Source organism: Pararge aegeria, chromosome Z, assembly GCF_905163445.1.
Source record: "Pararge aegeria chromosome Z, ilParAegt1.1, whole genome shotgun sequence".
NCBI classification, from domain to species: domain Eukaryota; kingdom Metazoa; phylum Arthropoda; class Insecta; order Lepidoptera; family Nymphalidae; genus Pararge; species Pararge aegeria.
This window is the reverse complement of record NC_053208.1, coordinates 12,950,596-12,964,573: the sequence shown is the minus strand read 5'-3', so window position 1 is coordinate 12,964,573 and position 13,978 is coordinate 12,950,596. Positions and strand designations below refer to the sequence as shown.

General features: G+C 31.6%; 1 protein-coding gene across 1 annotated transcript in view; it reads right to left on the bottom strand.

Moving 5' to 3' along the window:
* Positions 1 to 7,643: 7,643 nt before the first annotated feature.
* Positions 7,644 to 13,978, bottom strand: part of LOC120635999 (tyrosine-protein phosphatase non-receptor type 61F-like) — a 30,430-nt gene continuing 24,095 nt past the window's right edge. Inside the window, exon 10 of the mRNA XM_039907225.1 lies at positions 7,644 to 10,710. Coding sequence (XP_039763159.1) covers positions 10,665 to 10,710 — 46 coding nt within the window. The 3' untranslated portion in view covers positions 7,644 to 10,664. The remainder of the gene's footprint in view (positions 10,711 to 13,978) is intronic.

Below are 13,978 nucleotides of genomic sequence, written 5' to 3'. Positions count from 1 at the left end.
GAAGAGCCAGTGGTGACAGTTATTTTAGCAAATCTCCCCCAAATACCTAAACTAAATTGACTGGTTTCAAAGTAACACAAAAGTGTTCCCTGCGAAAAATGATAGCAATATTTTTATTTTTTGTGATTGTAATGGGGTAGATAGCTGTCACTTAATTCCACCAAGAGTTTGTTACAAACGAACTGTTAGTCTCCATAAAATATGCATAATTTTATTGTTATTTGTTCAAATTATAATACAATGGGTCTTCGTTTAGCCATTGGGTATATTTAAGTAATTAAATTAATTATTTTATAAAATAATTGAAGAGAAAAGTTTTCCTAAGGCTTTGTGGCAAAAATTTCAAGGATTCAGACTACGAGACCAAGGCTAAATGGTTATATTATCGTGTTTGATGTGGGTAACTAAAACAATATTGAGAACAATGACTAGATAATGCAAATAAAGTATTTGTCTGTGCCAGCTTTTGTTAATCGATCCGTGCCTACTGTCATGTTTATTTTTTACTATTCAACCAGCATGAGATGTTATTATATAAACGGATAAGGTGCTCAAAAATTTCGGAGTCTTCACTTCTGCGTTAGGTTTTCTAAATCACTTTATTATTTACAAACACATTCAATAATATATGCCCACCCAGGCTAGTGAAGAACAAAAACGTGTTTATTCTTGATCAGGCTAACAAAAATTTGAGCGATGATTTGATTCTATTCGGAATGCCATCTAGAAAAAGTTTTGAAAGTATATATTAGATCATAAAAAATTTCAATAGTTATTAACAAATTAAGATGAACAAAAGATAGAATTTTGTTTTTGTTGAAAACTCACAAAATTATTAAAATTTAAGGAATTTTGAAGGCCATGTGCGGATCGGTGGACTTCTCTCGCCATTGATGACAATATGTAGAAATCACAAGCATGGCGGTTTCTTCACGATGTTTTCTTTCACCATTACCCTAACCACATTTACCCATTATTTCACGTATCAAAAGTACATATTTTAATAAAGAAATATTTGACTTTGATTTTTACTTATATCTTATAGATATTTGAGCGCCGATTGGCGCAGTGGGCAGCGACCCTGCTTTCTAAGTCAAAGGCCGTGGGTTCGATTCCCGCGACTGAAAAATGTTTGTGTGATGAACATGAATGTTTTTCAGTGTCTGGGTGTTTATATTTATATTAAAAGTATTTAAATATATTATTTATCAAAATATTCATCAGTCATCTTAGCACCCATAACACAAGCTACGCTTACTTTGGGGCTAAATGGCGATGTGAGTATGGTCGTAGTATAAAAAAAAAAAATTTGGGCATCTTGACGTTAACGAACGATCGGGAAATTTTTGACTATCGCAATTGTTTTTTTTGGCTGAATTTAAGGTACGCCCGCTAAAATTACATATTTTACCCAGGAGTGGAATACTATCAGCCAATCAGAAAGTATTACGATAGTCACATTGCAACTGTTATTGTGTGAAAATGTGATCAGAACTAAAATTGTATTTTTGTACGAGTATTGGCGGTATTAAAAATATTGCTTGAATTATTATAAAATGGCCAAAGTTGTATTTATTTACACATGATATTTTTGTAAATATGTATATATGAACAATATTGTATTAAAATATTTATAAAATGGTTGTATTATAACAGAAATCTTTCTTAGAAAGAAAGAGCATTCTTTAAAATTGGTAAAACATATAATATTAGGCACCACACTTATTATAATATTTTACGTAATATTATACTTGTATTTAATTAGCAAAAGTTGTATGTGCAATATAATTGTAATACATTTACGTTTGGTAGTAATAATAATATATATGCAATATACAATCTCATTTTTGTTAATTAAAATAATATTCTACGCATAACACAATATGTCATAAATTGCCCTTTTATTATTAACGATAATACGATTGGATGTTAAATGTGATATATATTCTGTATAGCACATAAAATGTTAAGTTTATAGTTAACACTATTCAAAATCAATGTTATTAATATTCAAGGGTCTGAATGTTTTAAACAAAGTCATCATTGCGTTAATTTTGTATTGTTTTGCTTAAAGATCTCTGGCTAAGACAATTTTTCCCCCCGATGCAATAAAGTCGTATTAAAAGTCCAGGATGTAAATCGTATATTGCCCTTGTCAAAAATCCAACTTAAGTAAAACTGCCAATGATATAAAATACCTCTTCTACGAGGTGACCCCAAAGTGTAGCTTAGGTAGGATCCTAATAATTATAAGGGGCGGTTTGGTACGCAAAGTTTGTTTTAGGTAGATATTTATTCATTTATTTTGATAACTTACCGTTTATCGCACTGTGCTGTACTGTACCTAAATATAAATGATTTTGCAAAATAGTCCTTCCATAAATTATTGCTTCCATAAAGTGGCAATAATAAAAGTAAGTATTTTAGGTAGTTACTTACCATAGAATAATCGATACGAAATTCATTGTGATTTGTCTAGAACATCTAGCCCATGGAAATCTTAATAACAAGAAACTAGAAATGTTATGTACTCACCTTGTCGCCGTGAACGAGGCTCGAAACACTCGTATTAAGAAAAAACGCATTTTTTTTATTTTTAAACTACATTGCCTCTTACGCTCTATAACAATTCGTGTACGTCTTTGTGAAAAACAGAAATGTATGTACGCGTAGTGGTATGTCCGCAGGGAGCCGTCGTCCGGCGCCAAGTGTATTCTATACTTAAAAAACAAAAGGGCATTTCTAATATCTTGTTATTAAAATTTCTATGATATAGTATATTATATATAGTTATAAATAAACGTGGCATAACGTCGGAATAGCTGTGCACTTTTCAAATGTCAAGCGTAAAGAAAACACTGCATACTATTTCAACGTTATGCCACGTTAATTAATAAATCCCCTAGGGAATAATAGTTTATCTGTCTATGTCACTTTAAAACGAATCTACGAATTTAAATTACTAATTAGAATAAAAGTCGGTACAAATTGTTGAATACGTAAAGCTTCATCTCTAATGCAAAAGTGCTCAGCAAGCTATTGATGGGAAAAATAAACAGTGTTGTTGTTAATAATAAATAATGAATCCGTCGCGGATGTATTATATTAAGTATTTAGTATATACCGTAATGAATACATATATCTATTAATGTGCTATTAGTACCACGGATTTGCAGTTAGACGTTAGTTGTTAAAACAATTGTTCACAATAAATTTAGTAATTATGTAGTTAAAAAGAGAAATATTATGACTTGGTTAAAAACTTAATCAAGTGATATAGTATTCATCATATGTATGGTTTTCAATCATAAATACTTTATTCAACACAAAAACTAAAATAGGAATAAAAATAATAACAAAAGTATCTACTAGTAATTCATATCTGTGTAACAAAGGCGGCCTATAGTAGTTTTACCATTAAAGGACCTCCTTTATCAGCTATTTACTGTCACATCTTTTTAACAATACAAAAATAAGTGTTTTGTTTAAATTTTATATAATAATTATTTACCGACCGAGTTGCAAACCCATCGATTACTCCGCATTTTATACGTCCTGTGGTGTCATAGTGAAAGATTTAGTTAACGATCTTAGCAATGTTATGTTATATATAATATAATAAACGTTTAAATATATGAGTAGCATGACAAATATATAATGATTTATTACCTGCGCAACACGAGAAAATTATGCATACCCATTATCTATCGTCTATCTGTATAAACGAAAAAAGATTAACAGGTAGAGATAATTATGTTAGACTACTGGTTCTATGTTGAATGTTGGTTAACTATTCGAGAAGTCCAGCTATGTGGATGAGTTTCACATTTCGTATAAGCACATCACTTAAATCACAATCATTTATTATAAATTAAAAAAAAAAGCAAATGTTCGGAGAATATCCATTTGGGATTAATTTGCTAGTTATATAAGTATACATTATACAGGATATTGCGGAAGTAATAGTTAATCTTACACCTATAAATTTGAGACTGCGAGTCTAATCCTATACGAAATTATGCAAACCCAGAGTGAATTAAAAAATATATGCTTAATTTGGACACATGGATTTAAAAAAAGTGATAAGAACTTTATTCTCTACGTTCTCATAGAATCAAATTACTGAACCCAATTTGTGACTTAATGAACGATAGTGATTGTATGAGATGTTAACTTTTACGCCACAAAATGGATTTCGTACGTGCGTAACGTTGCAAGTGAGGTTCACAATGGTAACGAAAAGCCAAAAGGAATTTCATCGTTATGCATAGCATTAGGCTTCCAGTCCAGACAATTTGAAGTTATAAGATTTTCCATTATTTAAGACACATACATAATATATAGGTTAGATCCATATATGAAATATGATTTGTTAGGTTGTGAAATGGATTTATATTAAATCATGTAGTGAGAACCCCACACAGCGGATAGTGAGATATGTTATTAAAAAGTTAGAAATAATTATAAGAGTAAAAGATACCTTTTATTTTATGTAGTGTTTCAAAGGACATCTTGAACACTATAAACTAAAGTAGGTAGACCTTATTAATAGAAGAAACTTAACTATAATTTATGTTTTTGTTACTGTAAATGTATTTCATTTTAAAAAAATGTAATTAATTTATATTATTGTATTTTTTAAGGACTATATTCATTTGAATGCTAGGAAATATTATTGTTTTCCAAAATAATGGTTGCCGTTCGAATGGTTAAATATTAATTAAAAAATTTAATTAACAATATCGCGACATCTGATAGAATATTATTTGAACATAAATTATTGTTTATCCATTAGTTATATTAAGTTTATTGAAATGTGTCATTGTAAGAAGATAAATAATTAAGTATTCGAAGTAATAATTCCATACTTAATTATTTTTCTAATTTTAATAAACTTTGCCAAGTGAATCTAATCGGCAAACAGTCTGTGTATTTAATTCAATAGTGCCATTAAAATAATTTATTAATTCTATTTGGAAGAAAATATTTTATGTTATTGTGTCAAGCTAAATAACTTCAATCTTTATGGATGTTTTTAATAAATAATCAAACTTAGACGTGTTTATTTATTTATTATTTTAAATATATTTTTTCATTTTAATTGGGTATAATATAACAACTTTAAAAAAACTATACACGCACTTCCCCGATAATAGAGCACTGCACGTGCGTTCGTAGATATAAAAGAATTTAGATGGAAACAGCTTCCACGGGTGTTAATTGCAACCAAAAAGTTTGAGGTAATCAAATAAACCCAATTTGGTTTACAGTCATAATTTTAAGCATTTTAAAATCGCCTTTTTTATTGTAATTAGGTAGTAAATGTTGTTCATTAATGGTCTCCAAAATCCAGGGACCCCTTTTTAAAATTTTATAGGCAGATCTACAGCGATTCCAGTATCTTTTTAATAAATATTACATGGATTGCGATCCACTATAGTATGGTCGGTAAGAAATTTATTCATCAAAAAATGATCTGACGGTGAAGTACCGCAAGTATCATCAACCATTAATTTCGGATTCATAGCCAACGTTTTCGGAAAAAGGAAAACTTCGTAAAAGGTTTTGTGGTTAAGGCAGAAAGGTAAGGAAGCTATTAAATGTTTTACATTCGGTTGTTGTAGATAATTCCAACCTAACCATTAAAAAAAGTGAAAATAATATTTGGTACAACACCGGATTGGTTAAAAACAAGAAATATTTAATATTTCTACATGACTACAAGAATAAATAATATTGAATTGCCTACTAAATAGTAATAATGTGCTTTATATAATTCGTAATCATTCTAATCTAAATACTTAGTTATTTACCAAATAGATTTATAACTATATAGTTTGTGTAATAACTTAAGTACCGTAATCTATTATGATTGTCGTTTTGTTGTCAACTTTGCAAACGGTATCAGAGCTGTATAAAAGTGGAAGCAATGCATCTATGTTACTATCGGCACAAGCTCGCTGCTTGATTTCATTGTCAAACTTTCATTATGTGTTAAGTTATTGTAGGGGGAAATACACTGTGAAATTATATAACAAATGTAATAAGTGAGACCTCGTATTGATCCGTATCAGCCCTGTTCCCACGTTCTCCAACGCTTACCTATCACCGATGTGTATCATAATCGCATATGTCGAAGGATGATGACTATGCAGTCATGATACGCAGTCCTGATACAAGACCCGTTCCATGTCAAGATTGCTGTCCGTCCATCAAAAAAAGAGAGCTGTCACGGGTCTGGGAGATTTTTTTTTTTTTTGTAGTAATAATTGACGGACCAAGTATTTGGATAAAAAAATTGGTTGTCTGTAAAGTTGGCTTACTGACGATAGTTGAACGTGACAACATCGTAAGAAAATACTTATGGAATGGTTGCATTTTTCAAAAGAAAATTTTAATTTTATTTGTTTGATAGATATTATCGTTGCTATAAACAATTGACACCACATTCACTTTTCACTGCACTTCATCCTTACCGAAAACATGTAAATGTATTATTGTATAGAAGCTGTCCACGCGGACGCATCGCTCACTCAAGTAGGAGAGAGACAGATGTCGAACGCGGATGCCGACTGTGCCTCTTTGTCGCTCGTTCCGCGCTCTCGCTTGCACTTCAAGCCTTGAATGGAACGGCTCAGAGCGAGGTAACGCCGCATGCGTCATGTTTTTTCGTGCGTGCAGCCGGCTCCATCGAATTATAAGACGTCACGTCAAAAGTGGGAAACTATCCACTTCGCAGGGCATGAAAAGAAAAAGTGCCGCCCTGTGTTCATCACCCCGTGCATTTTTTTGCGTGGTATACAACATTTAAGGCTACCTTTTGGGCAGGACAGAGGTGGTGGGACTCATATACCCGAACTAAAAATAACCACAGAACGTCCCTCTCGTAGTTCGTGTCTGTGTCCATCAACATGAGGCATAGGTGCCTGTAACTACACCGCCAACCACACCCTTCAGACCGGAACATAGCATTGCAAAAATGCTGCTCAGCTGCAACTACTGCTGCTGCTGATTATATGATACCTACGGAGTAAGTATCTGAATGGAGTCCACACTGAGGTACGATTCTTAACACGGTGTTCGAATCGGGCTGAACAGTTTTATTGAATCATGATCGTTAGATCCGAAGACTACCAAAGACTTGATAAAACCACTAGAAACCAGGAAGTATCATTACGCTATCTGAGTCTAAGACAAGACTGAAGTGCATAGCAAATGCAACAGCATTTACATGATAATACCCACCGACACAATGTCATAGACATTCGCTGTGAATAAAGTTTTAATTAATTATAGAAAACTGTTCATTACTGCGATAAAAATAGCAAAATATCTATCACATTTCAAGTAATAGTCACCGAGAGTTTAATTATTCACCCAGTTTAAAATTTTTTTCTAAAAAAAACTGCATTTTCGGTTAGAATTAAAAGCAGATTAAGACAAGACAGGCTTGGCAAATCAGTAATTATTGGTTGACTTTACTGCCTCGCTATAATGTGTTCTGAAGCTGAAGTAAAAATGTGAATATGATATTTCACTGCTTGATACTACTAAAATATATAAAAAAGTAACCTTTAAAGTTTTTGAAGGGAGAAAGTACCATACAGGGGACCTGTACGAAATAATAATGCACTAGCTTTACAGATTACAATTTATTTTTCATAAGTAGATAGTAACTAAATGTAAACAATGTAGTTATTCCATCTGTCGGTATATCTACTTCAATGTTTATTTACTAGGTGCCTACTACCATCGCTTATCTTAATATATAAGTTTTAAATAAAAGTTTTGTAAGTCATAACTTGATGTCCAAATGAAACAAACGTTAGCAATATTTAAGAAATACTGCTTTATGCGATGGTTGGTAGTAAGCTCCTAGCATACCTTAAATGCAAAATAAAATTTCCAATTATTATTAATTTTATTATTGTGCATGAAACGTAATCTAATTATAATAACATAAAATTAATATTAAAATAAAAATATATTACAATTAAAACAGTTTCGCAAGTTACTAGTAATATTAACAGCACAAATTTAAAAAACAAATGGCGTATGCGCTGCTTTTTAGGGTTTCGTAACCAAAGAGTGCCAAAGACTTATTTGACTATCTTTGTCCATTAGTCCGTCTGTAGGTCGCCTAGTCTCATGGAACTTAATAGGTAGAGAGTTGAAATTTACACAGAATGTGTATTTCAAAAAGATGAAAAGAAGGGAGTGTTTGGTGTTTTTGGCTCGATCCAAATAATGTAATGATCTATAAAAATATATAAACTAGAGTGTTTCACATTGCACCTTGGTACGAAACCCGTCTTGTGCAAGTCCAACTAGCACTTAGCCGGTATGTCTTTTTGTTAAAATGTCACAGTGAACTACGTTTTGATCCAAATTTACGAACCATAAACCTAGTTATATTTAATACTTTTGTTTTGAGTACGAGTTAATGAGCGAAAATAATTATTAAAATAATAAGCTGTAATTTGACTTTCATTCTTGATTAGAAATCGTCATCTCAAACAAAACTGTAAGACTAAGCGCGCATCACGATTATTTCTAACAACCCACTTATGCGCGTCCTTTCATATAATCCCATACATATCGCAGTTGCGATAAATACTTAAAGCAGTTGCTAGTACTTGCACGTTGACTGCGTCAATTGTGTGTGTGTGTACCACACAGTGAAATCGCGAACGAGTGGTAAGTTATAAATATCAAAAATACATCTAATAATGTCGCACATCAAACAGATTCTCGTTCACAGTTACATAATGATATGTAGTTATGTAAATATTAACAGTCAGCATAATAAGCCGCATTTATTTTGTTGAAGCCAAAGTTATAGCTTGATTATTTTCCAACGGTTCAAGAAGAAGCTCTTATTAGAATTAACGAAAATTCAATTTTAGACTACTCATGGATCTGTTTAGATATAATCAATAATAGCTTTGTATATATGCGAGCTATATGCGCAATTTTTATAATACGCGTTGGCGTGTACGTCATCAAAATTTTCCGTATAATTTAAATAAGATACTCCGTTAGATGTACGATCAGCATAAGTTTAGGTAATGAAAGTATGACAGATGGTTTAACTAATAGCTACGTGCGCTCCTTTATTGGGGAAACACAATAGTAATTAATTAAGGTACGATATTTATTGTCATTTATATACGGTTGCAATATGGTATACTTCTGTTCATGTACCTAATTGGCAAGAATTATAATACAAAACGTAGACAATTTTAACAGTGACGTTGCTAAGAATTTAGTCCTAGCATTATCCTAACAATTACAATACCTATGATAGGAACACAATGGTAATTAGTTAACGCGACACCACTAGTAGTGGCAAATCAAAGCACTAAATCCAGATGGCGTAATGCTGTGGCTGCATACAGCGCCTGGTCATTCACAAATTAAATGCGAGGCATGGGATTGTGTCGCATAATATCTGGTGGGTGTCGAATGTGTTCCTACCATTAATATTACTGACGTTTAAGAAGCAAATCATTTCATTTGCTCCAAATAAAAACGATACGCACTCCCCAATAAAGTTGCAAAATTTAGTATAATTTTTTTTTATCTAAATAAATAATCTAAAGAAGAACCTTAAATTTATATACATTTATATGGCTACTATGCTGAAAGATAGAAAAGGGGGCGTAATGGCATAGACAATGAGCCAACGCAGCCTGGAGCATGGGGAAGGATATGATTTTAAGTGTATCAGTTTTTATATTAAATTGTACGTTTCTCTCACCGCCTTCATATAATCCGATCCGCCACTGTGTAGTGTTTAACTTTATTACGATTATCATTATTAACTGCCGCCTTGCTCCGGTGTGCGCTGACGTTAATATAGAGTAATATATCAATAATATAGAACTTTTGAAACTTAATGGTTCATTAATCGACACAATTCATAAAACTAAATAAATATTCCAAACATTCTAATGGCTAAAGATCTACATGCGTATTTTATAGTCTTAACTATATTAATTATACATATATTATAATTTATACGGGCGAATACTGAAAAGTCAGTTAGTGTTAAACTTGACTGTTTTATGATATTTTGCACATAGGTTGCGCGACACGAAATGCACAAAACACTTCATATAAAATGTTAGATCCCCGTATCTTTAAGGTGCTTCTCAATACTCCGAGGATAAATTTGCATTTATACAGATGCAAAGATAATACTTATAGACCATAATGAAATAAATTTTAGATGAGAAATAATATATTAATCTAGAGTTAACTTATTTTTCTATATTGATGTTTTACATTACTTCGCAGTTCTTAAAGAGTTGGGGTTTTGTTGATAACGGCTTACTAAAACTTAGGATTTAAAAGATAGAACATGTCATAAAATTTAAAATCGCGTTTAGTTGGGACGGAAACCAATAAACTTGCTAAGCGAGAATTATTGGCAATAAACTGCCTGGAATCTAGAAATCTAAGTTTATAACTATGCCATGTGTACAGTCATTTTAAAACTGTTTATTTTTCGTAATAAATTCCGCAGATTGATAAACCTTGGATTATATCATAAAGCTTACTAAAAAGATCTATCCAAAAACAATCTTGACTTCTAAAAGATATGTCCAAATTATTATTTCGTTTTTACATTAAATTTCTTTAAAAGTTATTACCTACGCTCTTCAGTCTTCGCATGGTTCAGTTTTAGGGGTTTCCTCCGATTTTAACCTGAAATTAATAAACCTGTTCAAATTTTACAACCCCAGCAAGTAAGATTACATTACTAGTTATATTATAATTATAAAATATTCTTGAACATCGTAATTAAGAAAGCGCGTTAAAAACTTAGGTTACTATTTTGTGGGAGTGCACGAGTTTTGACAGCGGTCCGTGAAGTGAATTCAGAAACTGGTGCGTTGTTTTAGTGACAACAAAAACAGCAATCATTAATATTGAGTTTAAACGAACCGATACTTTTAATAAATATAGAACTAAATATGTTTGTAAAAATATTCCGATGATATGTTGACTGTTACTTTTAACTGTTACTATTATTTCAGACAAATTGTTTTTTGAATCTTTGGATTCCGTTACATAAAACCGTCGCCATTTTTCCTTCCAACGATTTTCTGATTTCGTTTCACTACTGACCGGAGTTCGCTGCCAAAATGTCACTTTGTGTATAGCATTCATTTAACAGGTACTATCCTACGTCCATCGACAAGTGTTTGTAACGAATTCTTTTTAAATTATAGATATAAATTGTAACTTACAAATTGTGAATTTTAAAGAGTAGGTACCTACAAATATTGTTATTTTTTTTTACAAACTAATAGAAAATACTGTAAACAATGTAATGCATTCTATATCCAAGGCTACATAAGACAGCAATGCGGCTTGTGACATATAAAAGATTATAAGTTAACTACTAATTATTAAAAGTGATGTATTGTCAATAAAACACGTTGACTTTTTATCATCTTACAATGAAGAGGAAGTAAATTGTATAATTAATGTAGAAATTATTTATTAATTCCGTGTATAAAAAACACCTCACAGTGAGTGCTAGCAACGCTAAGATTACGGTATATATCAGTGACCCGGTCAAGTACTCTTGCCAAAGTCATCAAAGTGTGTCTGTCGGTATGTTTTACCTATTAGGCTCAACCAATTCACCGACCTGGGTGTAAGCCAGGTTAGCATAGAGATAGATAGATAGCTTGCATTCCGGTTAAGGATTGTAATTAACTTCAATTAACATAAATTTTAATTTTCATATAAAAATAATTGCCAACTACCTAATTGTAATGACTTAACAACGTGTGAGTCAATTATTATTGTAATATTGTTATCTGGCAATTTAAACTTTTTTTTGTTCGTGACCCCAATTTCACCTTAAACATAGCTGATGTAAAATTTTGGATGTCACCGGGAATTTTTTTATAGTCGTGGAAAAAAAGTTTTCCATTATAATGAATACTGTCATGCCTACCCCACCCCCTATTATACTGGCCCTATTTTTTTTTTTACGCTCCCAGTTGCTTTGTAAATCGTGGCATAAGGTAGACCCAGTCTAAGATGAAAGGTCTCACTAAGGAATTTAATATCATTTTCGCAAACGAAAAAAACCGTAATAGTATCGCTATGTCTGAAAAACTTTTACAAATATAGAGCCGAAACTAACCATATAGCTATAGAAACTTGTAACCGTCACAAGACTAATTATTCAAATAAAAAAACACATACATTCACGTTACCTCCCGAATATTGAAAGCGTGCGAATCTGAATAGCTTTTTTTGAATCATAGGTTATAAACAGTTTATCAACTTTTAACTCCTATGATACTATTTGTGTGCAAATAAACGCACAGAGAACACAAAAAATAGCTCATTTATGTAAACGAGCATACGAACATTACATTTATGTGAGGCACTATTTGCATTTAATCCGATTCGATATATGGATTATTTGTGGTATACATTCTACGTTCCTTTTTGCTTTTCTTTACACTTCGTCTCCTGTTAAAGTCTCTCAATTAGTATTCAATATCAAGTTTTGTGCTTTAAAATTAATATAGTAAAGGGCAACGCGTGTTTTAAAATATCGCTACTGTTAATCGTTAAATTTCTATTTTGTTTTACGGTTAAATTTATTCGCATGACTACGAAACCGTGTGTCTAACGGCGCTTAGTTCCATATAAAGGTGAAGATTTTTCAGAGATGGTACACTAAACTTCACCATCACTCTGCAAGCTTTGCATGAGAGACAAGGACATTTAAGAACGTATGAATGTATCACACACATTGCCAGAACTTTAAATATAGTCATAAGAATTACGGCCCGTAAAAGTTTTATAAATGATGATAGATATTGACTGTATCAGACTATAATTTTGTACAAAGGTTGTTTACCTTTTTTTAATCTTATGCAATCTTATTGTAAAATGTAGTTAATTACGGCCTAATATATTGATTGTAAAGTGATATATTATGCTACTGACCGTTAAAATGGTTGAGGTTACTAACTCAAAAAAATAAAATAAAAAGTGTTATACTTGAATATGTATTTAAAAGGTTGGATAGAAGTTAGAAAAGTGGTGCCAAGTTATTGAAATATTGATATTGTTTGCTGCATGTATTGTATTAAAACGAGGGGCATGTATGTCAAAGAAACTATGCAGGATTTTGGAAATTTCGGAAAATGGGCGAGCTGCAAAAGTTTCATTATATATGTGTGTATATTCTAGTCTTACATAATTTTAATTTTCATATTATCTAGGTTTTAATACCCAATCGTCGTAGCACCCCATTTCAAAGAAGCCTTATAAACCGCGCCATTAAAGAATAGTTTTATTAAAGACGGCTGAACTAGCTATCTCTTTCGCACAATGTACTTACTGGTGTGAGAATAAGATAGAACATCATCGGCCACCTTTGATAAATCTATTAGGTGCGGGTTATTATTATACTCCACACTTATTTCTTGACACTGTCAAATTACACACCATATATTTTGTTAATAGCTTGAAAGTAGTTGCCGTGGCAGCTTATAAATTTGTGATTCCTAAGGTGGCAAGTGACGTACCTAAGTAGGTAGGATCGACACTTATTTACGTTTCTCTCTTTACGTTCTTACGTTTTCTGTTTGCAGTAAAGAACGCTCCGTGTCTTTTCCCAAGCGATTAGGGAATAGTAAAGTATAAACGTGTTTATGATAAATAATTTGAAAAGATCGACAATTGTAATAAACAAAACGTTTTATATATTTTGAGTTGTATCTCTGTATATGTTATATCTGTATATGTATATTGTTAATTTTTTTTTTTTTTTGGCATGACCCTCGTATTTTCTTGATATGCTAAAAATAATTTATTTATTGTAATTTGCTGTGACAAGGTGATAATTAATTATATAATAAAAGATATTTATCCTTAAGCTATCACTATTTGTAGGTATAATTACTATTAATTTTGAAGCGTTTGATAAGGTATAAAA